The sequence below is a fragment of the Xiphophorus couchianus genome, chromosome 7 (assembly GCF_001444195.1).
Source record: "Xiphophorus couchianus chromosome 7, X_couchianus-1.0, whole genome shotgun sequence".
Taxonomy (NCBI): Eukaryota; Metazoa; Chordata; class Actinopteri; order Cyprinodontiformes; family Poeciliidae; genus Xiphophorus; species Xiphophorus couchianus.
Window position 1 is genome coordinate 354,809 of NC_040234.1, and position 26,524 is coordinate 381,332.

The window sequence follows — 26,524 nt, forward strand, 5'->3', positions numbered from 1 at the left end:
CATTATCTTTCATTAGAGCCTCATTGATGACTGTATGTTGAAGCACTGAGGAGTTACAGTCATTTGAAGTTTGTATATAGATGTTGTCCAAGTGTCACATTTGGAGTCTCCAAATGGAGTCTCCAAATGGCACACTTGGACAACACATGTACATCCTCTAAAATAAACATGTCCAAAATGACATTTCTTTTTGGGCTATTTTGATCAATCTTGAAATCCATGAGCAGAATACTTTATTCTACAGATTTATTGTATTTTCCGGTCCATACATTCAACACTCAATGTGCATTTACAAGAAATAAAAATGAAAAATCTGGGTGAAGCAAAATTTTCAATTTTCTTTGTGTTACAAACATAATAGATACAAACTGCTTGCAGTTTTTGACTGCTAAAATAGAAAATGTATCTTGTCATCTTCATAGAGAGACTAAGCTTTTGCATGTACTCCAAAGTGTTCAAGAACAGCAGCTGATTTAATTTGGGTGTACCTTCTCAGCTGTTTTTGGTGATTTTGGGGGAGCGAGGGTTAAAGGGTTAACAGTTCTTTTAGGTCACATTTGATCCAGGGTTTGTTATTTGGGAAGCATCTCACTGTTCTGGTGGGGATGTAAACAGCTACCAAAATAAAAAAATAACACTGGTGAACTCTCTTGGTATGGACGGAAACTTACTGCCAAGAGTTCAATGTCTGGACTGCAGAGACGACACTTCACACTAACATGTCCTGGGTGATACCATCTGTTGTTCACAAAACTGTTAATGCGTCTCCTTTTCTTTTCCTGCTGCTCTTTAAATATCTGTCTGCTTGAATAGTCAGGAAGCCTGACAGAGACATGTTGGAGTCAGGGATACAATCCTGCAGCCATGCCTCAGTAACACATTATGCTGCATTCGTTACCTTGCTGAATCCTTGTCAGGCCTTGAAGTTCATCCATCTTGTTATCCAACAATGTCATGTTGGCCATTACGACGTGAGATTGTAGAGAGGGTTTGAACTTCCTCCTTCTCTCTCTCCTTTTTGCTCCAGCTCTGCATCCACAGCGCCTCCTTTCAACTCCTCTGGGATTTCTGGCTTTCAGCTTTTCTGATGTTGATCAGCTGCTCCCTGATCAACATGTTTATGCATCATAACAAAATAGCAAAAATACAAAAATATTGCCAAAAATCAGTCCAACCACACAGAATACAAAACAAAAAGAAGTAGCCAACCAGAAAAGCTATTTTCCTACAAAAAAAAACAGGAATGAATATTTGAAAAACAAAAAAATCACAAAGAAATTAGAGCTACTCCAACGTGCTGCCACCCTCAGCTGGGTAATTCTAGAATTGTAATTTGGCACGTCACGCCTTGAAGTTAGCATTTTACATATATATATATATATATATATATATATATATATAACATTTCTCTTTTACTTTCTGACTGAAAATCAACTCATTTGAAAAATAAAATAGAACTATTTCAATAACTGTTTAGTCTTTTGACAAATTTAAATAACCCTTTAAAGAATTAGTATGATTATTTGATATTCCAGTCTAATTTAGAATTTACAATTTTAAATTTCTCACTATTAAAGTTGAGATTGAGTATCTATTGTACCCTAGAAAAACAGACTGTTGAAAAAATATCCTAATTTTACTTTCTATTTTATATATGTACTTTTATCTATTTAGTTCTTGTATTGTAAAACTCTGGTCTAGGATCAAGAACTTCTCCAGAGAAAAGACAAAGCTGTGAAGGCCGTTCTGGATGTATTGGTGAGCAGCTTTAATATGATTGACACTAAATGTAATGCTTGGTGTCTCTCATAGTTTCAAACTTTGAGCAGATTATTTGGTTGTAGGTAACAGACTGATGGCATGTGAATGAGCTCTGGTGTTTTTCAGGAAGTGTACAAACCTGAGAGAAAGTACAGAAGACAGAAAGATGCAGAACTCCTCCTGGATGAGGAGTCCAGGATCCATTTTACTCTGCTGGAGTATGGCAGGTAATATTTCCCTCCAGGTAGCTGTGCCAGGCCACCGTGTGGCCAAGCTGTTTAAAGTGCTGTTGAGTCATAGCATTCTATTAAAACACAAAACCTGAAGCCCACTTTTTATAGGTAAAACACATAAATGTATTAGTTAGTCTTTGCTGTTCAAAAATTGTCACATAAATGTCAAAGTTATACTACTGTACAGCATTGAAATATAAGGCATACATGTTCTCATTCCAAAAAGAAAAAAATCTTCAAGATTAGTGGACAAAACAAGTACAGAGGACAGATGGTTTCCCACTCCATCTTCTTTACTCTTACAATTATTTCACTGCAGACTGTTGCACAAAAGTTCCAAAAGCGTTAAAAATATATAAAAAACAAAAACCATGATTGAAGGTATGTAACCTTTGTAAAAAAAAATAACCACTTTATTTTGTGAATAAATTGATCTCCTCTAGCTACTATTGCCATCTGGTCAGTGCCAGTAGTGCATTTCTGACACTCAGAAATACACCCTCCCAAGGCGTCCCGACCAAAAACAACCAATCAGAGCCAGGAGGAGAGCCTTAGCGTTGTTAATTAATCTCAAGCATTCTCTGCTAAATGTACTAATGGCAGAGAAACAACTTATCATGTTCCAGGAAAACTGTTTTACCGCTGTTATTGTTGGCTATGTTAACTAGCCTGAGCATTGATGGCAGGCTGCATTAGCTGCACCCCTTTGTGTGAGCAGCCCACACAAAGGGGTGTTTGACAGCACAAAGACCCGCCCCCTGCCTCTGATTGGTTGTTTCTAGTTAGTACTGGGAGAAGACAGAAGACCTGACTTTTTTCCCCCCACAGATTCTCATACTATGCTGTCACAACATTACAGTTGACAGTTTCAACAAATATGTATAACAAAATTTATATAAAAGTTACATACTGCATCTTTAACCACAATACTGAAAAGGGAGAGGGAATATTTGTCCAACCCTTCCTTCCCAGAAATGTTGGAGTCATCGTTGCTTACCGGACTACATGGCTCTTGTAGCTCCAGCTCCCTCTTCTTCATCACTCCATCTAGCTTCTTTCTCCAAAATTGCAGATAAATTGCTTAAATATTTGCTGAAATATTCTGACATGGAACTAAGAGTTCATGACCAGAAGGAAAAATACCACGGTTTCTTTCAATTTTACAAAAAGTCAAAACAACTATATAACATTATCCTTGTATTTTATTTCACACAGAAAAACATAGTTTATTCCTAGAACTGTTAAGTGTAAATATTACTTGAGTATTACAGAAATAAGTTATTTAAAAAGTAATTACTATTTTCATAAATTGTTCAATTTATTATTTTTTTATTTATTTGTTTATTTATTTATTGTTCAATTTATGCTTGTTGTAAAGAATATTATTCTTGTTTATTATTTACTCTTCAGAGAGTAACATGTTTATAAAGCTCATGTTGACTCAGGATTTGTCAGGTTTCCTACTCTGGCCACTCAGCTGGTTAGATATGATGCTCATAGCTTACAACTGTAGTTTTGTTAAGCCATCTTTTTGCTTACTGTACCAACTTATCTATAGAGAGTCGTGGTTCAGACAAATTAGTCTATCATAGAGCAATTTGAACACAGCCTTACCTTAATGTGATGGTTCTAAATTATTTTTGGTCATGCTCCCCCTTGGGAACATACTTTTTTCATGCCCACCCTGAATTGAAATACTGCAGAGAATCTGATAACAGAAATAGAGAAGTGGTTGTCCTGCAATTCACTTGTAACAGTAGCAACGTATATAAAGGTTCACACAGTGAGTTCTTAAAATGTTGAAAACAATATATAAAAAGTAAGATTAATAATAATGATTTACCTGTTGATTCAATATCAAATAAAGGCCATTACAGCCAATAAAACCTTAAAAAAAACATGGTTCTATTGTTGTAATTGGTCATGTGGTTGAATTAAAAATGCAACATTCCAGACACTTCGACCATGATCTAATGTAGCATGTTGTCTAATTCCTTTAATGTATACATAACTGTGCAGTTTTTTAACCATCTCAAATATGTACATTTTCTTTTTCTGGTCAAATTCTTCCTTCATCCATCCATCTCTGAACGTAGAATGTGTGAAGCTATGCTGTGAGTACTGGAACTGTGTGAGCATCCTCCTCTGCATGCCTCTGATAACGGTTGTGGTGAAGTGTGTGAGAAGCTGTCCATATTTAAGCATGGACTCAAACATAGATGTGAATAGTTTGGCCTCAGTGTTGATTTGTAACTGTGAGGTGAGGTTTTAACATCGGTTTGACATTGTAAATCTTGACTAAGTGTATTTCTTTATTTTGTTACCAGGAGATATGGACTAAATAAGCAGTGTAAACAAAACAAGGTAAGCATGAGGATCATGTTGCTTGTTGGCTTAATAAACAGAATATTACAGGGTTTACATAATGCTAAATAAAACCCTTTCATGTGAGCAGTAAGGTTCTAGTTAGAGGATTTTTTATTTAAGCTTATTTGATAGGGACAGACACACATAGACAAACTGAACAGAACAGCGCTCCCTTGTTTGCATCATAGCGCTTATAGTGAAAGCTAATTTGCAGCACTCGACCCTAGATGGGCTTTTCAACAGTACATCTAAAAACTAGTAGAAATTTAAATAACCTTTTAAAATAATGCAACTTGACAAAATATACACAATCGTGCATATAAAACAATGAAACATAAAAACATTAGGTATGGATACAGTTCTGTTTTTGACATAACCAGAGTTTTGTTTGTTTTTTGAACACACTAAAACTGGTTACAGACTTTAAATTCGCAGGAATTGAGTTTCAAACTATCCTCTTGGACAGAGCATTTGTGCACAATTGCTATTTAATGCCACTCTGGTAGATTTACTGCTGCCTGCAATTTCTGTATACAATCGGTTAATGGTTTAGGTGCAAGTCTGTGTAGACATTTAAAAATTTAAAAATGCATTTTAAAAGGTTAAAACTCAAAAGAATGCCAAAATTAGCAAAAATTTGAAAGTGATGGAATCTGATTGGTTTTTGATATAAAACCTTTAGGCTCTATTATAGAGACTTTCTACAGACTTGAGTATAGTTTGACTAGTGTGTGACCAGACAATAGCTCCGTAAGACAGATGTGAGAGGATCTTTGAGTTAAAGAACATCTCTGCATAGTGAAGTGTTGGCCTGTCACGATAACAAATTTTGCTGAGCGATTGTCTCAAAAATTATTGCGATAAACGATAATATTGTTTGAAGACCTTTTTACACTGATTTAATGGAAATTACATAATAATGTATGCAATTTGCTGCCAAAGATAGATACACTTTATTTTCAAAAGAACACTAAACACTGGAACTGATAAACAAACTAAACAAAACAACCAAAAACAAAAATAAAATGGATTCTCAGTCTCCATTAACAAAAAATGTATTTGAATAAAAACTAAACAACATAAAGCCAAAGTGGAAATAAATACTGCATTCAACCAAAAGAGTGCAGATTATGAAGTCTGTATATTATGTTGCCCTTCAGTAATCATTAGATTTAAATAAAGAAGATGGGTACATTCGACTACCTGATGCAATAGTTCACACTACGCAATTTTTTGCCCCGATTGTCCCCTTACGACAAACTTAGAGCGTTGGGCGTTCTAAGATTGTCACATGCGATTTCGTAACCGATCATCCTGTAGTGTGTGGTGTGTTATGGTAAATCGTCGTTGCGCTCCGATCTTAACGCAGCCTGCTGAATGTGACAGGTAGCCAATCAGAAAGAGCGGATTCCTCGCCGTGTTTTCTGAGGGTGTGACAGCTGTCCCGACTGTCACACACAGACAGAATTGGTAATGGTTTTCTGTTCTCCCTTAATATTACTTTATATATTGATTAGTGAGTAGTTTAGATTTTTATCTTTAAATTTGTTTTCATTAGTCTGACTCTTTAGTTAACTATTTGTTGTGTACCCATTTAGTTAACTTTATGTGTCAGTTCTTTGTATATTTTGTTAAATATAACAAATTAATTTTTCTTTTGAGTTACCAGTTTCCTCTGGACCTGTTGCTGAAAATCATACAGATGAGCTCCAGCTGATTGGTGTCCATATATGGGTGTCAAACTTCCTCAGCGGGCCATTCCATTTGTTCACCAGGGGAGGGGGACATTTTTTCTTTAGTTTAATTTCACCATTTATTTAATGTTTCTTCTTTTGGAAAGTTAGTTAAATTTTGATATTTATTTCATTTATAGATTTAGTAATATTCTGACCAGTATTTGTTAGGTTTTTGTGTGTTTAATTACCCCCTAGTGTGTGTTAATGGTCTGATCAGCCACTATTTAAGTTCCCCTCATGTCTTGTTTGTTAGGTCAGTTTCTGCTTGAGTTTGTTCTGTTACCACCTGAGTTGTACTTTGTTATGTTGACCTCAGTTTGGGCCCAATTGATCATTTTTGGATTTTTTTTGTTAATAAATTAAGATTATATTTTGAATTTTCTTCAACGTCTCTGTGGCTGGTTTATGCAAAACCTTCACAGAGGGGAAATTACAGAGGGGAATGCCAAACAGCTGACACGGCACAACCCAAAGTCCAGCGGACATTGGAGATGATATGTGGAAACAACATTAATGTTTATTCAACATTTCATGAAAAGAATATAGAAATAACAAGGGGAGGAGTTGGAGCGAAATTGCTACAGCAGTTGATAAACCCGGTAACTTTTCAGCTGTTCTTCGTTAACGTGACCTAAATAGGTTCTAATGATTTTCATTCAGTCAGGACTTTACTCTGACACTAGCAACATGCATTGCAGGTAGACTGTAGTAAAGCATTGATTAATGCTTGGTTTTAAAATTAGTTCACTGGACTTGTAGCCATTATTTTGTGACCATTGTTGGACACCACACTGCACGATCGAACCCGATTGAACCGTTATACCTAGAATTTTTGTTGGCTAATGTGTGGTCTCTTAGGTTTTGCAAATGGGCCGACAATCGGCCAACAACTCTAAGATTGTGTAGTGTACGCTGGACATTACACTAAGGAAATGAGAAAGGGAGGAGTCAGTGGAGAGCACTGGAGTTAAGTGTTTTTTCATTTAGTGTCATCAACAGAAAGAGAAAAAGGCCTGAAGAAATGATAAAGCCATGCTGTGGTGGCGCAGGGGGTTAGCACGCCCCACATTTGGAGGCCTTAGACCCGCGGATGTCGCGGGTTCGACTCCCGGTCCCGACGACCTTTGCCGAATGTCCTCCTTCAAAAAATAGCGCCGGCTCAGCTGGCTGCCTGCAGACGCAGCTCCCGTCGTCTGTGTGTTAATCTGGGTATAAAAAATTCTTGATGTAACTGCGAAATAATTTCCCTGCTGGGATGAATAAAGTAATTCTTCTTCTTCTAAAATGAGGTCAATAATTTTAATTAATCGTGCGATTAATTGATTGTTTATCGCGACAGGCCTAGTGAAGTGTTGGACAATTTCTAGTAATACTGAAACAGTTTATATTTGATCTATCTGTTTTGCTGATTTTATCAATATGGCTCCTAAAGTTTAACTGAGCATCCAGAATTATTCCCAAATATTTTTCTTGTGATACTTGTTCAATAGGATCTCCATTGTTCTGAATATGCAAGGACTGTAAGGATGTTTTCTTTATTGAAAAGCAAATGCACTTTGTTTTCTTTGTATCAAGAGTTAACCAAAAATCATTTAGCCATGGTGATAATCTCTGCAAGCTGTTAAGGGTTTCTCTGACTATGATACCGCTTTTGTCCGATGTGTAAACAATGATGTCATCAGCATACATTTGCAGGTTAACTTCAGGACAAATTTCAGGAAGACTATTAACATACAAGCTAAAAAGAACAGGACCTAAGATAGTTCTTTGTGGAATTCCTGTTTCAATTCTTCAAAAGTGAAATTTACTATTATTAATGACAGCATATTTTTCATAATCTTTCAAATATGACTGAAACCAAGACAATGATCATTCAGAAAAATTAAATGAGAGCTTTTGAGATCAGTAAATTGTGGTTCACCATATCAAAGGCCTTTTTTAGGTCAAGGAAGACTGCACCAACGATCTGTCTCCTGTCAAGTGACTGTTTAACCTGTTCAAGCAGCTGACCTATAGCGGTTTCTGTCAAATGATTGTATCTGAAGCCAAACTGAGGATGAAAAGATTATTTTCTACGATAACAGCCGTTCTAATATGATCTTATTGGCTTGTAGTTGCTGATTTCATGAGGACTTACAAATTTCAAAATCAGTTCAACTGCTTTTTTGCCTTTTTTAGTCAGATTATTCAATCGATGGAGAAATTGATAGAGTACTTTATTACTAAAGCAATCTTTAGCTGCAGCCCTAAAAAACTGGAAAAAAACAAGCAGAAAAATACATGGGCTTTATTATGGAAGAACTAAAGTACGTGCATTTGGGGGCGTGCTGTGGTGGCGCAGGGGGTTAGCACGCCCCACGTTTGGAGGCCTTAGTCTTCGACGCGGACGTCGCCGGTTCAACTCCCGGTCCCGACGGCCTTTGCCGCATGTCTTCCCCCTCTCCTCACCCTCCTTCCTGTCTGCCTACTGTCGAAAAAATACGAGCCACTAGCGCCGCAAAAACTCTTCGGAGAAAAAAAAAAGTATGTGCATTTGGAACAGAACTCATTCTAAACATGTGGAGCACACATTTGGGTCCTGTATGTGAGACTTTTTACCTTTTTTGATTTAGAAATGACAGCAAGCCTAATCCTTTGCTTACAGCAGTCAAATACATTTGGAATTGTTCAGCTTCTGCTGTAGGATATTGCGGAACCCATCTGTTTCTTTTTTTTTTCTTCAGTCAACACAGAAAAGTTTGCTGTTATCTAAGTTATTGCATCAGTAATGGCTCTAGTGGCTTTTATTTGAAAGTGCTAGGACAGGAACGTAGGGTAATGAGAGAGAGGGAAGATGTGTGGCAAAGGTCACCAGGCCAGGATTCGAACGTACGACGGCTGTGTCGAGGACCAAGGCCTCTTCATGTGGGTTGTGCTCAGCTCCTTGCACCACCACATCACCCCCATTAGATTGCAATGTTAAAAGCTTGTGTGGCTTGAGTTGTGTCACTCAAAGTTATTTTATCAATTGAAATATTGTGTGCCTATATCTTATGCAGCTAATTAGTTTGTGCCATATAGATCATTTAGAAGGAACATTTACATGGTATAATAGTTTTTGTTTGGGATTTTTAACCTTAATGCATTTTCTTTTCTATTTGTAGGAAGATGAGGGGCAGTTCAGTGGGCCTCAGGCAATACCTGCCAGCATTACTGAAGTGTTGGAAGAAGACAAGCTGCAGGCAGCAGAAGAGGTGATCACTTAATCTAAGTACAGCTGTCCCTCTGTTTTATTGACAAGTCATGTGAAATTCATATAGACTGATTCCACACTTACCTGTGGCATGATTTGTCAACAATGTCAACAGCAGTACTAGAAATATAATTATTGCACTGGCTTATCTATTTGTTATGTTCTATTTTTGGTTAATCATTTTTCTTCAGTTTACCCCTGACGTTTACGGAACTCTATTTAAGAAACCCAAAAGATTGGCTTTCAAAACGACAAGTATTCACAGAAGTCTCTGACTTAGCTAAAGATTTGTTAATAGAATTGCTGTAATGTAATTTCCAAATTTACCAACACTTGTTTATAAATTGGAAGAAGACAAGCTGCACAGTTTCACACAGTTTCATAACTCAGATGCAGAGCTTGTCTTGGGGTCATTTTTGCCACAAATCTCTGTTCGATTGGGGACCAAAGTTGCAACCTTTGTTTTATTTTCAGCTACTGTGGTTCACTTTCACACTGCAGTCTCCAACTATCCAAACCCTTTAAACAATCTGTTCCCCTCCTCACCTGTGGTGGCGCTGCACCAAGAACTATTGAAGGAAACAACACAAAATCCTCTGACGAAGATAATTGGCGCTACTTCCTTTTTCACAACATTTACACAAAAATGGAGTAGCGTCAGGTTTTAGTAGCTGCAGGATTTCTCTTTTGTCTTTGGTAAAAGTCCACAGGCCATTTCTTCTTCTAGCGTTAGGCTGTCACATTTGTTTTAGTTCTATTTACCCAGAATGCCCTGCGCTATAGTCCACTTCCTGCTTTTGGAGCAGTCTCTGGTCCTCTTTTATTGGGGCCTGCCATGCAAAGCAATGGCAGGAACCTATTACTATTGTCGGAGAAAAGCGTCTCTTTATTGGGGCCTGCCCATAGCAATGCATAAGGAGAGCAGTACTGACTTGCGAAACAAGTCAGTACTGCCTCCATGCATTGCATGGCAGGCACCTATTATTCTACACCCGATAGAACGTCTCTTTATATATATATTTGGGGCCTGCCATGCAAAGCAATGGCAGGAACCTATTGCTATTCTCCCAATTCTTTATTTTTCATCCGTAACCGTTAATGCGGCTCATACCGCTGGGTGCACACCTACAAATGAGGTATCAAAACGTGCAGAAAATTCACGCCATTGGAGCTATTACTTTTGGTGGGATTTGGGGTTAACGTGGCGACATAATTCGCAAAAAACTACGAAAAAAACCCCATTATAAGTCAATGGGAAAAATCCTAGAAATACCCTATTTTTGAGGATTTTCTGTGTCGTCACGAATTCACGTAGAAATGCCATTCAAATTTCATTTTGTAGATACGTCTGTGATCTCTTCGAAAGTGAAGACGGCTCGTCGATACCAGTTACGGTTTGTCCACAATTTGTCTCTAAGCGACCCAAAGTTTCTCATTTTTCCGAAAATTAGAGTGAGAGCCAGGGCCTTTAGATCTCGGCTAGAGTGAGAAATGAAGAGATTTTTTGAGCCCAAAATAATTTTGAAATCGCCATCACGCCCACAAATATCACACGATTGGTATCAAAATCGGTCCTCACATTGATACACATGTCTGCTCCGGTAAAATGTTTTCGAAATTTATCTAGACCGTACGGTTTTCTGTCACGGTGCTTCAGAGCAAAGTCATACGACAGGATTTTCTAGGCTGTCTCAGGCTCTTTCACTAACAGTTCACACCTTGGTGAGAAACTTATTTAACATAGCAACGGAACTCAAGAGGCTATTGGCTGCTGATTAGGACTACAAATACGCATCACTGTAGTTCTATCTATAGTGGAACCCTCAGTTGAAACAGATCAGGACTGAACTGGCCTTTAGAACTACTTGCTGCTATGGGCTGTATATAACTGATTTAACTCAGTAACTGTTACACATGGGATTAGTTTGGAACTTTAAAATGAAGCATAATAATAATTTCAAAATAAAAGCCTTGAATATTTTTAAATCAGATATTTGCTCTGTTGGGCAATATATAACTGATTTAACCCAATGACTGTTATACATGGGATTAGTTTGGCCCTGTGAAATGAAGTTTAACAAAAATTCCAAAATAAAAGCCTTGAATATTTTTACATCAACTACTTGCGTTTTCAGCATTATATAACTGATTTTATCCAATGACTGTTATTCATGGGATTAGTTTGGCCCTTTGAAATGAAGTTTAACAAAAATTCCAAAATAAAAGCCTTGAATATTTTTACATCATGTAATTGCTCTTTTTGGCTTTATTTGACTTTTTCATCCAAAGCACTGTTACACATGGTATTAGTTTGGAACTTTAAAATGAAGCATAATAATAATTTCAAAATAAAAGCCTTGAATATTTTTAAATCAGATATTTGCTCTGTTGGGCAATATATAACTGATTTAACCCAATGACTGTTATACATGGGATTAGTTTGGCCCTTTGAAATGAAGTTTAACAAAGAATCCAAAATAAAAGCCTTGAATATTTTTACATCAACTACTTGCGTTTTCAGCAATATATAACTGATTTAACCCAATGACTATTACACATGGGATTAGTTTGGCCCTTTGAAATGAAGCATACTGAAAATTTCAAAATAAAAGCCTTGAGAATTTTTACATGAGATTATTGCTGTTTTGAGCATTATATAACTGATTTTATCCAATGACTGTTATTCATGGGATTAGTTTGGCCCTTTGAAATGAAGTTTAACAAAAATTCCAAAATAAAAGCCTTGAATATTTTTACATGACGTAATTGCTCTTTTTGGCTTTATTTGACTTTTTCATCCAAAGCACTGTTACACATGGTATTAGTTTGGCCCTTTGAAATGAAGCTTAACAAAAATTTCAAAATAAAAGCCTTGAATATTTTTACATGACGTAATTGCTCTTTTTGGCTTTATTTGACTTTTTCATCCAAAGCACTGTTACACATGGTATTAGTTTGGCCCTTTGAAATGAAGCATACTGAAAATTTCAAAATAAAAGCCTTGAATATTTTTACATCAGCTACTTGTGTTTTGAGCATTATATAACTATTTTAACCCAAGGACTATTACGCATGGGATTAGTTTGGCCCTTTGAAATGAAGTTTAACAAAACTTCCAAAATAAAAGCCTTGACAACATTTTATATCATACTGAATGGTGCACATCCGCCTTACTTAACGTTCTTGTGGTTCTCCGCATGCTATTGATTACGTTGCGGCGTTCTTTAGCATCGATGCTAATTTGTAGCGTGACAACGCCGGGCCCAAACCCGACGGGCGCGCCTTGGCAGGCCCCGGCTAAATTTCTTCCGAAATTTTCTAGTTCACATATGCATTCGAACTGTGCCAGAGTTCACTTCAACCTGAACCTCAACCTGTATGTCCATGCAAAGGCTACTGACATACAGCATCACAGTACGGTATAGCAGCTGTTCTGTTACAGACAGGGTGAGGCTCCAGAGGACTGTAAAGGCAGCCTAGAGGATCATTGGCTGTCCTCTTGCTTCTCTGGTGGAAATTTACTCGTCTTGCTGCCTCAGTAAAGCTAAAACCACCACCAAAGACAACTCTCACCCTGTCTTCAACCTGTTTGACCTGCTGCCCTCAGGGAGGAGCTACAGGTGGATCAGAACAAAAACATGTCGTGTTCTGTGTTTTCTGTGTGTTAATTTCGGGTTTTTGGTGTCTCTGTGTCTCCGTGTTGTCCTGTCTCCCTTTGATTAGTTCCCAGGTGTTTCTTGTTCCCTGATTACCCCCAGTGTATTTAGTGTCACCTGTGTGTCTGTTCTTTGTCGGGTCCTCGTCTGATGTTCGTGTTGTTCCGTTGTCCCTTCATTTTTACGGTTGCTACTGGCGTCGAGCCCTGGTTTCCGCTCGGTCGTGCTGCCCGTTATTTTGGACTGTGTTTTGCTGGACATTCACCATTAAAATCATTCATTTATCACATCCTGGGTCTACAGCGTCTGCCTCACCACCTCAACACCTGCAATTCATGACAAAACAGCTTCTTCCCGAAAGCAATTAACGCCCTGAACGCTCACATACACTAATTATATAGTGATTATATGTGTATGTGTGTTTTTCTTTCTTTAACTGATTTAATATTGTAAATATTACCATATTTATATTGTATATATTTCCTACATTGTTTGCACTGTTTTGGAGCTGACAAACAATAGATTCTAATTCTATCCGAACCCAGACCAAGGTTTTTAGGTGGACCAGACTTTGCTTTTGTTGGTCCGCATCAGAGTTCGACTGCGTATTCACACCTAACCAATCAAACTGGGCTGTCGAGGCAGATGAACTAGAGTTTGATTAAAGCGGAGGCGTTCCAGCAGTACCTGCCCGGATGTGTCCTGAAGGATTTTCTTGATGTTCCTGAAACACCACGACCTCTGGAGGTGTTGATAGAGAAGATCCCACCTTAATCACCTTGTGATAGAAGCCACTGGAGATCTACGCACAGAACCAGTCCATCAGGACAACAGTCGTGTCTCAGGGATGTTACCTTTGCTGAGAGAAGGCTGTGGTTAAGACTACTGCTTGTGACCTTCAACAAACACATTACTTCCATTAAATGCTTAGAAATGCCATTTGTTTGGCATTTCTAAGCCAAACAAATGGCACCGGCGGTGCACCTTTAATCCACAAACGTAAATTACACAAACATATTTTTTGCAATGGGCTGCCACCTTATCGTGGTGGAGGGGTTTGAGTGCCCCAATGATCCTAGGAGCTATGCTGTCTGGGGCTTCATGCCCCTGGTAGGGTCACCCAAGGCAGACAGGTCCTAGGTGAGGGACCAGACAAAGTGCAGCCCGAAGACCCCAATGATGAAGGAAAACCTTGGACTTGGTGTTCCCTCGCCCGGACGCGGGTCACCGGGGCCCCACTCTGGAGCCAGGCCTGGAGGGGGGCACGATGGCGAGCGTCTGGTGGCCGGGCTTTTACCCATGGAGCCCGGCCGGGCTCAGCCCGAAGAGGAAACATGGGCCCCCCCTCCCATGGGCCCACCACCCGTGGGAGGGGCCAAAGGGGTCGGGTGCACTGTGTGATGGGTGGCGGCCAAGGGAGGGGACCCTGGCGGTCCGATCCTCGGTTGCAGAAACTGGCTCTTGGGACGTGGAATGTCACCTCTCTGGTGGGGAAGGAGCCGGAGCTAGTGCGTGAGGTCGAGAGATTCCGGCTAGAAATAGTCGGTCTCACCTCGACGCATGGCTCTGGTTCTGGATCCAGTCTCCTTGAGAGGGGCTGGACATACTTCCACTCTGGAGTTGCCCAGGGAGAGAGACGTCGGGCAGGAGTGGGCATACTTGTTGCTCCCCATCTCGGCGCCTGTACGTTGGGGTTTACCCCGGTGAACGAGAGGGTAGCATCCCTCCGCCTACGGGTGGGGGGACGGGTTCTGACTGTCGTTTGTGCTTACGGGCCGAACGACAGTTCAGATTACCCACCCTTTTTGGAGTCCTTAGAGGGGGTACTGGAGAGTGCTCCTCCTGGGGACTCCCTTGTTCTGCTGGGGGACTTCAACGCTCACGTGGGCAACGACAGTGAGACCTGGAGGGGCGTGGTTGGGAGGAACGGCCCACCCGACCTGAACTCGAGCGGTGTTCTGTTGCTGGTCTTCTGTGCTCGCCATGGATTGTCCATAACGATCACCATGTTCAAGCATAAGGGTGTCCATATGTGCACTTGGCACCAGGACACCCTAGGCCGCAGTTCGATGATCGACTTTGTCATCGTTTCATCGGATCTGCGGCCGTATGTCTTGGACACTCGGGTGAAGAGAGGTGCGGAGCTGTCCACTGACCACTACCTGGTGGTGAGTTGGCTCCGGTGGTGGGGGCGAAAGCCGGTCAGACCTGGCAGGCCCAAACGTGTTGTGAGGGTCTGCTGGGAACGTCTGGCGGAATCCCCTGTGAGACGGAGCTTTAACTCCCATCTCCGGCAAAACTTCGAACACGTCCCGGGGGAGGTGGGGGACATGGAGTCTGAGTGGACCGTGTTCCGTGCCTCCATTGTCGAGGCGGCCGATCGGAGCTGTGGCCGCAAGGTTGTCGGTGCCTGTCGCGGCGGCAACCCTCGAACCCGTTGGTGGACACCTTCGGTGAGGGATGCCGTCAGGCTGAAGAAGGAGTCCTATCGAGCCTTTTTGGCCTGTGGGACTCCGGAAGCAGCTGATGGGTACCGGCGGGCGAAGCGGCGTGCGGCTCGGGCGGTTGCTGAGGCAAAAACCCGGGTGTGGGAGGAGTTTGGAGAGGCCATGGAGAAAGACTTCCGCACGGCTTCGAGGCGATTCTGGTCCACCATCCGGCGTCTCAGGGGGGGGAAGCGGTGCAGCACCAACACTGTTTATAGTGGGGATGGTGTGCTGCTGACCTCTACTCGGGACGTTGTGGGCCGGTGGGCAGAGTACTTCGAAGACCTCCTCAATCCCACCAACATGCCTTCCACTGAGGAAGCGGAGCCTGGGGACTCTGGGTTGGGCTCTCCAATCTCTGGGGGCGAGGTCGCCGAGGTGGTTAAAAAGCTCCTCGGTGGCAGGGCCCCGGGGGTGGATGAGATCCGCCCGGAGTTCCTTAAGGCTCTGGATGTTGTAGGGTTGTGTTGGTTGACGCGACTCTGCAATATCGCATGGACATCGGGGGCAGTTCCCCTGGATTGGCAGACTGGGGTGGTGGTCCCCCTGTTCAAAAAGGGGGACCGGAGGGTGTGCTCCAATTATAGAGGGGTCACACTCTTAAGCCTCCCTGGCAAGGTCTATTCAGGGGTCCTGGAGAGGAGGGTCCGTCGGATAGTCGAACCTCGGATTCAGGAAGAGCAGTGTGGTTTTCGTCCTGGTCGTGGAACACTGGACCAACTCTACACCCTCAGCAGGGTCCTGGAGGGTGCATGGGAGTTCGCCCAACCAGTCTACATGTGTTTTGTGGACTTGGAGAAGGCGTTCGACCGCGTCCCTCGGGGAGCCCTGTGGGGGGTTCTCCGGGAGTATGGGGCACCGGGCCCTTTGATACGGGCTGTCAGGTCCCTGTATGACCGGTTTCAGAGTCTGGTCCGCATTGCCGGCAGTAAGTCGGGCTCGTTTCCGGTGAGAGTTGGACTCCGCCAGGGCTGCCCTTTGTCACCGATTCTGTTCATCACTTTCATGGACAGAATTTCTAGGCGCAGCCAAGGTGTTGAGGGGATCCGATTTGGTGGCCTTAGGATCTCATCTCTGCTTTTCGCAGACGATGTGGTCCTTTTGGCTTCATCAGATCGTGATCTGCAGCTCTCGCTGGATCGGTTCGCAGCCGAGTGTGAAGCGGCCGGGATGGGGATCAGTGCCTCCAAATCCGAGGCCATGGTCTTGAGCCGGAAAAGGGTAGAGTGCCTTCTCCGGGTCAGGGGGGGTGTCCTGCCCCAAGTGGAGGAGTTTAAGTATCTCGGGATCTTGTTCACGAATGGGGGAAGAAGGGAGCGGGAGATCGACAGGCGGATTGGCGCAGCGTCTGCTGTCAAGCGGGCGCTGTACCGGTCCGTCGTGGTGAAGAGAGAGCTGAGCCAAAAAGCGAAGCTCTCGATTTACCGGTCGATCTACGTTCCCACCCTCATCTATGGTCATGAGCTTTGGGTCATGACCGAAAGAACGAGATCGCGGATACAAGCGGCCGAAATGGGTTTTCTCCGTAGGGTGGCTGGGCTCTCCCTTAGAGATAGGGTGAGAAGCTCAGTCATCCGGGAGGGACTCAGAGTAGAGCCGCTGCTCCTTCACATCGAGAGGAGCCAGTTGAGGTGGCTTGGGCATCTGGTCAGGATGCCTCCTGGACGCCTCCCTGGTGAGGTGTTCCGGGCACGTCCCACCGGGAGGAGGCCCCGGGGAAGACCCAGGACACGCTGGAGGGACTATGTCTCTCGGCTGGCCTGGGAACGCCTCGGGATTCCCCCGGAGGAGCTGGAAGAAGTGGCTGGGGAGAGGGAAGTCTGGGCCTCCCTTCTGAAGCTGCTACCCCCGCGACCCGACCTCGGATAAGCGGAAGAAGATGGATGGATGGATGGATGGGTGATATGGCAAAATATATATCACAAGGTTCTAACAGCAAAATTAATTTTCTTTGATATTTTCTGTATGTAAAACCAGAAACCTTGAAGATATACGTGAGGGAGTATTCAGGCTGAAATTTCTCTAGTTATAACTCTGGATATTTTGTCTTTCTCAAAACATTTAATTTAGTTTGTAAGCTGAACAGCACTAAGACTTGTTAGAAGTGCCTTGCAAAAACTGGCTTATGCTTCTGTGCAAAATATTCTGTTTAGACATTTAAATTCTTTACTATCTAATATGACAATATCCTCCACAACCAAATAGAATGTGTATTCAGCTGCGGTTAGAAAGTTTTAAGCAGATCAAATCTTTCATCAAATCAGTTTGAAATTGTTACTTGGATGAATTGCTGTGCTTTGTGTTTGTTTTGGTGCAGGGGAAGCTGACTGCAAGTGCTGTGGGTCAGATAGTTGGACTCCAATCTGAGGAGATCAAACTGATAGCCTCGGAGTACGCTGGAAAGGTCAGCAAAACTTTATACTCATGCTGCACACAGCCAGCATTTTGTTTCTATTCTGGAAGATCACCGGCTCTATGGAATAAGAAGCAACAATGTAGGACATGGCCATATTTTGTGATTATGGAGTTGAGCTTTGTGCTCATATTTCGTCTTTCTGTGTATCACTTTGCAGCAGTTGAAACGTTCTTCAGAGGAGCGGTCAGAACGCTACGGTCCAGTACAACAGCACCGCCGGGCCGTCGCCTCACTGGACAAACAGATCCAACAAAAAGCCGAGCAGTTGAAGGAGGTCAGTGCTGCCTTCCTGTCATTTCAAATGTAAACTGTCTTTTTCGCTCTGATGTAGATGCTAGCCAGGGAAATTATTGCAACCTGCTCACAAAGAACACAGGTTTACACCATCTTTCTGCTGAGTCTTTGCGTCACTGTAAACTAGAGCCTGGCACCTTTAAAAATAAAAAACAGAAAACAATTAGTGGTCTTTATCTAACAGTAATTTGACAGGAAGGGAAAGTCACGTGGCGAAGGAACCGAGAATGGTAGTGGAAGTCGGGATGGCTGGGTTGGCGCCGCTCTAACCTCTGGGCTACACAACTTTATCTATTTGGGTTTGAAAATTTGTACTATTAGGTGAAAGCTTTATTAGAAGTTTTATTCAACTGAGTTCACAGAATCAGTTGCAAACTCTGCTCGATATTTAACCCTTTCATGCATGAATTATGATCCTTTGTGTCAGAATTATTTTTCCATTTTTAAATTTTTTTTTCTTAAGACATAAAAAAAGGTAGGAATTTTTTTTTTTTTTGCAAAAATATATATATTTTTTATTTTTATGTGATCAATTGTAATTTTGTCCAAATACAAAGTTGTTATTTGAAAAATACATCAGTAGTATTGTTCCTTAGGGGTTATCTGATGTCACAATATTTTTTTTACTTGCAAGAGTCGTCTACAGTAGAAGGAGGGACCGGGTCGGTTCTCATGCTTTTTTGTCTGTCGGCCATATTGTATTTAACAATAATAATTTCTTGCATTTGCAGCTGATGGCCAGTAGTTGATGGTATATTTTATGATACATTAGTGTCCACTTCAGTGGTCTGTGTGCATTTATAACAATAAAATCCACAGGAAGCACAAGAAAATGGCTTTTAGATAGCTGTCCACTGTAGTGACCACTATGCATGAAAGGGTTAAGTATGAAGTGCACTTTATGCTGATATATTTTAAGTTCTACAGTCTCTTTTTTTCTCCCAACAACTTTATCCTTTTCTACATACTACATAAGTCTTTCCCCTTGTGTAGAGATGTAGAGAGCAGATTGCATAAGAACCTGAACTCACATGTTTTCTGTCCTGACAGCTCAAAGTAAAGCATGCAGAGGAGAAAGCCTGCAATGAAGAAGCGAAGAGGAGTCTGCTGGAGGTAACTACTCCTGGGCATTTTTTATCCAGATATCTCTATTTATGTTGTCTGTGTATTAATAGTGATAACTGATTATTGCTACGAGTGCCCAGGGTAACTACAGATAGATGTCTTTATTTGTTTTGTAACAATTGGTTTCCAACAGCGACTGACTTATTGTGAAACAATATATATTATTGCAGCTGTGTGTTTTATACAAGATGCAGCCATGTTTAGTGTCATGGTCAGAAATGGATCATAATTTCAACTTAAAGTTGACAGTGTTTTATTTGAACAGAAACAAAATTTCAGTGGAAATTAAATGCTGCTGTGGAGCTTGTTGTTTTTTCCTGGTATATTTTGGCCAAGCTACTCCTCAGTGAGAAGCACCTCTTAAATTTCTTCAACACTTGCATTCTAGTTCTCAAGTTTGAAAGATTCATAACAAGTTTCTTGGACAACCAGCTTCTCACTAACGGAATCAGAAGAGCCTCCTGAATGTTTAAGGGCTTTGTGTGAAAACTGCTTGCATTTCACTACCTAATGAGAGCAGACATGTTAATTAGGGTACATTACAGTAACCTTCACAAGCCACTTGTATTTAAATAAGAGGGAAAAACAAATGCCTGCCAATGACATTGTTTTAGGCAGTCCATGTGTTGAAATACTGTAGATTTGAATGGAAATATAAAAGAATTAAGATGGGGCCACAAAATTGATCTCTGGGAAACACTTTTTTGCTAAATCTTGAAAAGATCCTCCTTCTGTAAGGTGTGTAAGCTTTCCTCTTTAAATAACAAGACAACAAAAGCAGATTTCCAAACAGAAGGAAACTCATCAAAAAATCTAAAGGCAGGTGTATATTTATGAGATATATTTATATTTGTCAAAATTTGACAAATCAGTTTGTCAGAACTGATTTGTTGAAGTACTTGTCTTTTGGTCTTGTCAGATTGACATCAAGCCATCAGACACTGGCTGCAACCAGTTTAGTTTAAGTTTCCTTTCAATTTCATTATAATTTATTTTTACTAAGAGCTACATTAATATTGCTAGAGTCTCACCTGTGGTTGAGGGGGGTCAGTAACAACTAAGGATAATTAGGCGCATTGATTTGGAGACCTCAAGATTAAAACTTTAAAAGAATTTTATAAGACTTTTGTCTTTTTAACTTCGTAGAAACAGATTTATGGGAAAGTTGTTTTGGATTAAAAACTGCAACTCCCTCCTCCTCTTTTGGGCAGGGTAGTCTGTCCTATAAAGGCATGGGGAGTAAGTAGTTACATGTAACAGCATTACAAGACATAATAATTACAAAATAAAAGGAGCTGTAATTCATTAGTTAATGAAGAAAAGGTGTAAATTAAATTACTTTGAAAAATCGATGTCAATTTCTGTTACATTTAAATAATCTTCTGTTGTATTCATCAACATTTACCTTTTTATTTTAATATTTTTATTGGATTTTCAGCAAAATAAAACCAACCAACACATTCAAATCCACACATCTATTACATAGACAGAGAAACAAACGAAACAAAAGAAAACCCCCCTCAAATTTTAGTTGACTTTATACTGAATTGACTGGGAGTCTCTCTATGCCACAAGATTGATTGACATATTTTGTAAAATGTGTGGGCAGAACCATGCACAACATGCCTCTGTTATTCAGCTTTGAGATTGGAAAGCAAGTCCTCAATCCATCGTTTATGGGAAAGGGGTGTCTCTTTTTTTCCATGATAGGATTATGAGTCAAAGGGCAATCAATGTGGAAAAGGCTACAGCTGAAGCTTGCCAGGTGGACACACCGCATATCGGAGGAACAACCCCAAATATTGCCGTGAGAGAGTTTGGGGGAATATTGATATTCAACGACTCAGATAGGAACCTAAACACATTACACATTTGTCCAGAAGGCCTGCAGTTTTTGGTCATTCCCAGAACATATGACCAAGTGTCCCTTTCTCACTTTTACATCTTGGGCAAGCCTTGTCTGACCCTGGGAACAACTTTGCAAGTTTACTGTTTGACAAATGGAGCCTATGAAAAACCTTAAATTGTATTAAGCCATGTCTAATACATATAGATGATGTACAGATAAGCCTACTGCCACTGCAGGCATTCATCAGTCCATCTGTATGCTGCAGTCTGAACCATTGATGAGAAGAATTTTTAACAAAGCTCCACAGCTGCAAATATCTAAAAAAAAGTTGGAAGAAGGTGGGCCAAATGATTGCTGCAGCTGTTGAAAGGAAATAGGATGACCATCCCTGAACAGGTCTCACAGTAGTTACAGTGTATCACAAAAGTGACTACACCCATCGCATTTCTGCAGATATTCAAGTATATCTTTTCATAGGACAATACTGACAAAATGATACTTTAACACAGTGAAAAGTAATCTGTGTGCAGCTTCTATAACAGTATAAATTCCTAAACTGTTCCCAGATCTTAATCACCCCCAATGTAACTTGGTTATTTGTAATCAGTCGTTTATCTAATGGCAATGGCAAGCAAACAACTGAGGCCAGTGAACCAGATTTATAAGATTTTGTTCCATCAGTGACCAAATGGGCACCATTTCATTTTCTGCAGGCTTAAACCAAAAACAAAGTTTACAGACATTAGCAGCCCAGTCAAAGTGCATATAATTAGGCATGGCCAGTCCCCCCTCTACCCTTCGCCTCTCCAAAAACTCCTTTCTGATATGAGGAATCTTCCTGTTCCAAATATACATAGAAGTTATCTTCTCTAACTTTTTAAAAATGATTTAGGAATAAATATCGGAATTGTCTGAAAAAGGAATAGCAATTTAGGCATTACAACCATTTTAACTGAATTTATCCTTCCTTCCAGGGACTGAGGAAGGGATGACCAACGCTCCATATCCTGCTTAACTGATTGAAGGCAATATTAAAGTTGTGCTTGAATAGATTTTTATAATTTCTGGTTATGTTCACTCCTAAATATGCAAATTTTTCAGAACTCACTGTAAATGGAAGAGAGTTTGGGGGCAACTGGTTGGCTTTATCATAACAGGAAAAATAAGACATTTTGCTCTGTTAATCAAGTATCCTGATATCCTACCAAATTCTTCAATGCACTTTATAGCTTTAGCAATGGAGTTGCATGGGTCAGCCAGAAAGAGGAGGAGGTCATCTGCACATAATGACACAGTGTGGATTTGTCCCGTTCTACACTGCCTGGCCTAAAAAAAAGTCGCCACCTGGATTTAACTAAGCAAATAGGTACAAGCCTCCAATTGGATAAGTACTGCATAGGCGATTATCTTTCAGCTGGCAACAAGTTATTTAACCCCAGCTGATGCAATGAGTAACTCCTCATTTCTTAAACAACCATGGCAAAAGACACATCCTGTGGTCGTGGAAAAGACGTTAGTCTGTTTAAGAAGGGTCAAATCATTGGCATGCATCAAGCAGAGAAAACATCTAAGGAGATTGCAGAAACTACTAGAATTGGGTTAAGAACTGTCCAACACGTCATTAAAAACTGGAAGGATGGTGGGGAACCATCGTCTTCCAGGAAGAAATGTGGTCGGAAAAAAATCCTGAATGATCGTGATCGGCGATTACTTAAACATTTGGTCAAATCAAATCGAAGAAAAACAACAGCAGAACTCAGGAGTATGTTTAATTGTGAACGCAAAAGCATTTCCACACGCACAATGCGAAGGGAACTCAAGGGGTTGGGATTGAACAGCTGTGTAGCCGTAAGAAAACCTCTAATCAGTAAGGCTAACCAGAAAAAAAGGCTTCAGTTTGCTAGGGAGCATAAAGATTGGACTCTGGAGGAATGGAAGAGGGTCATGTAGTCTGAGGAGTCCAGATTTACCCTGTTCCAGAGTGATGGGCGCATCAGGGTAAGAAGAGAGGCAGGTGAAGTGATGCACCCATCATGCCTAGTGCCTTCTGTACAAGCCTGTGGGGGCAGTGCTATGATCTGGGGTTGCTGCAGTTGGTCAGGTCTAGGTTCAGCAACATTGTGTGCCCAAAGAATGAGGTCAGCTGACTACCTGAATATACTGAATGACCAGGTTATTCCATCAATGGATTTTGTCTTCCCAAATGGAACGAGCATATTCCAAGATGACAATGCCAGGATTCATGGGGCTCACATTGTGAAAGAGTGGTTCAGGGAGCATGAGACATATTTTTCACACATGGATTGGTGACCACAGAGTCCAGACCTTAACCCCATTGAGAATCTTTGGGATGTGCTGGAGAAGGCTTTGCACAGTGTTCAGACTCTCCCATCATTAATACAAGATCTTGGTGAAAGATTAATGCAACACTGGATGGAAATAAATCTTGTGACACTGCAGAAGCTTAATGAAACAATGCCACAGCGAATGCGGGCTGTAATCGAAGCTAAAGGCGGTCCAACAAAATATTAGAGAGTGTGACCATTTTTTGGTGGTGACTTTTTTTTTTGGCCAGGCAGTGTATTTATTCCCATCACCCCTGGATTGTTCCTAAGTGCAATAGCAAGAGGTTCTATAGCTATGTTAAACAGCAGCGGGGATAAAAGACATCCCTGTCTCATCCCACGAAAAAAAGGAAAGTAATCCGACACAACATCATTTGTCTGAACTGCAGCCACTGGAGATCTATAAAGTATTTCTATCCATGCACGGAAAGATGGCCCAAACCCAAAATGCTCAAGAGCCTTCATCAAATAGCTATGTTCAATTCTATCAAATGCTTTGTGAGCATCTAATGATATGATAACCTCTGGCACAATATCTCCGCCCAGCAAATGCATATATTTAACAAACTGAAGCCACAGTATGCATGAGTTTACGGACCAATAAGAAGTAGTCAATTCTTGAATAGGACTTGTGTGGGGGTGAGAAAAATGAAAACTTTTTCAGGGTTGGATTTTTAGATAAGATAAGACAAGATAAGATTTATTTGTCATTGTCATCAACAGATTACGAGATTGAGATTTGTTCGACTTGAGTTAAGATGCAGGTTATGTGTATATACATAATATACAAAGATAAAGAAACAAATAGTACAAAATGAGAAATAAATAGACATCAGAAGATGGTTGCAGTGCCTGGAGGTGTCGCAACAGAATTGACATTTTTAACAAGTGGTGTCAAGAGCAGAAGTTCTTATGCCTTTGAATTTAGTGCCATGATTGCCATCGGGTAAAAACTGTGTTTTAGGCGATTTGTCCTGGTTTTTATTGCTCTGTATCTCTTGCCTGATGGCAGCAGCTGGAAGAGACCATGGCCAGGGTGTGAAGAGTCATTTAAAATGTCCAAAACTTTCTTGTGGAGCCTGGAAGTGTAAATCTGTTCCATAGTGGGGAGGGGGCAGCCTATGGTTCTCTCTGCTGCCCTAACAACCCTCTGGAGCACCTTCTTCTCCGCTGATGTGCTGCTGCCGTACCAGACACACAGACCGTACATGAGCACACTCTTTTAGCCCTCCAAGGGTCAGCCACCACATATCAATCAATCAATCAAATTTTATTTGTATAGCACATTTCAGCAGCAAGGCATTTCAAAATGTGTGAGTTGGAGCCAGCATCAGACACATCTGCTGTTGTGGTGATGCTAAAGTTTGACAGCCCTTGAGTCTAGGCGCAAAAAAATAATTAACATGGCCTTTTAATAAACTTTTACAAATGAAGTAGTTTTATGGTTCACAAGCTAGGTTTAACATCTTATGCTATTAGTGAAGAATAATGTAGTCCAGGTTTGAAGTTTTGTAGTTTTGAAACTAGAGCACATTAAAGATGCATAAGATGGTGAGAAAATAGGTGGAATCTCCCGTTAGCCATTTCCTGAAGCAGCAACAGGAAGCCAACTCCAGCATTAACTGCGACAGCAGCTGGGGCATCCAGTGCTGGCCGTCAGCTTGCATTTAACATTTCAGATACAGCTGATGCTACTCTGGAAGCGCAATATTACAATATTATTTAAAAAACTCATTGCTTCCGTGAGTAACTTAAGCTCTGCTCCCTTAAAGCCCTGGCATCTCAATATACTCGAAAACCCACCTTCTTACAGGCGTCCAATCAGAAAATGAGAATTCAAGATAACTCCTGTTTCAGTCAAACTCTCACACACACCACTATACTCATTGAGAATGATTGTGAATTAATTCTCACATTCACAATCAAACTGTCCTATATTTACTGATATTTTCTTTCTCAGTTTCTGTCATTCATTCTCACATTTACTATTATGTTGTCAAATTCATAGAGCTACTTAAATGGGGGTAATGGTTGTAAATCTTTTGAATAAATTTAAACTAATTTAGAAATACAACAAACTCAAAAGTCAAAGCAAAACTTTTAAAAACAAGAATGATCATTAAAGAATAAAATAGTTTGAAAATAAATACATCGCTACCTTACAATAAGTTTTGTTTTTTATTGTAAATATAGTTCAAATTTTGAGTTTATGTAATTAAGTTTATTTCAAATAGTTTTTTTTGTCTGGTAGTAACATATGTAAAGAGAGCTTGATGATAAATGTATGAATTTATCGGTATAGGTTGGCATATATATGAGAGTTTATCATATATGTGAGAGTTTGATGGTGTTTGTGAGAGCGGTTTGTTGTATTATGCAAGGGAATGGTTGTGTTTGTGTGAGAGTATAATAAACAGTTTTGTCCCATGGGGCCTTGACGATCAGCATGAGCTTTTGGGCTATGCTCAAATGTACTTCAAAATTAGTAAAGCTCGATGGTCAAATTACTCTTGATTGTTATACAGCAATTTTAACCTACCTTAAAGTACCCAGTCTAGGTAGATTTTTTTTCCCCCCCCAACACCAATTTTGAAAATACAAACCTAAATGTTGCCTTATATCTGTTCCAAGGCTACAGAACACTCAATAAAACTGGAGACTGAGATGAAGACACTAGAAGAGATGGAGGAGCAAGCAGACAGTGGGTGAGCCATCTTATTTTTATCTTACAGAACTATACAGTTACCTCATCATAAAGTTGATCACTGGCAGCAGCGGTCAGATTTTTAATGGAATGCGAACATGCGCACACAGGAAGACAGAGCCGGGCTTGAATTAATAGCAGGTTTGGAACTCAGGACCCTTGACTAGTGGCAGAAGTAATATAATTTTTGTCGGCAGTCTGATGGAGAAACTCAGGGCTTTGGTGACGATGAATGAGAACCTGAAGCAACAAGAGCAGCAGTTTCGGACACACTGCAGAGTGAGCACATAAACCAGCAGTCTTGATGGGATTCCTTTCCC

At 40.8% G+C, this 26,524-nt stretch overlaps 1 protein-coding gene across 3 annotated transcripts in view; it reads left to right on the forward strand.

Annotated features, from left to right (window-relative positions):
- The window catches only part of ccdc93 (CCC complex scaffolding subunit CCDC93), a 43,206-nt gene that overhangs the window by 11,397 nt on the left and 5,285 nt on the right, over window positions 1-26,524 (forward strand). The window contains exons 6-15 of one of the 3 annotated variants that reach the window (XM_028022701.1): window positions 1,702-1,758; window positions 1,888-1,988; window positions 4,091-4,108; window positions 4,322-4,358; window positions 9,241-9,330; window positions 17,789-17,875; window positions 18,045-18,161; window positions 19,232-19,294; window positions 26,132-26,205; window positions 26,402-26,483. In XM_028022701.1, coding sequence (XP_027878502.1) covers window positions 1,702-1,758; window positions 1,888-1,988; window positions 4,091-4,108; window positions 4,322-4,358; window positions 9,241-9,330; window positions 17,789-17,875; window positions 18,045-18,161; window positions 19,232-19,294; window positions 26,132-26,205; window positions 26,402-26,483 — 726 coding nt within the window. The remainder of the gene's footprint in view (window positions 1-1,701; window positions 1,759-1,887; window positions 1,989-4,090; window positions 4,109-4,321; window positions 4,359-9,240; window positions 9,331-17,788; window positions 17,876-18,044; window positions 18,162-19,231; window positions 19,295-26,131; window positions 26,206-26,401; window positions 26,484-26,524) is intronic. The other 2 variants (XM_028022702.1, XM_028022703.1) reach the window with 2 other exon arrangements.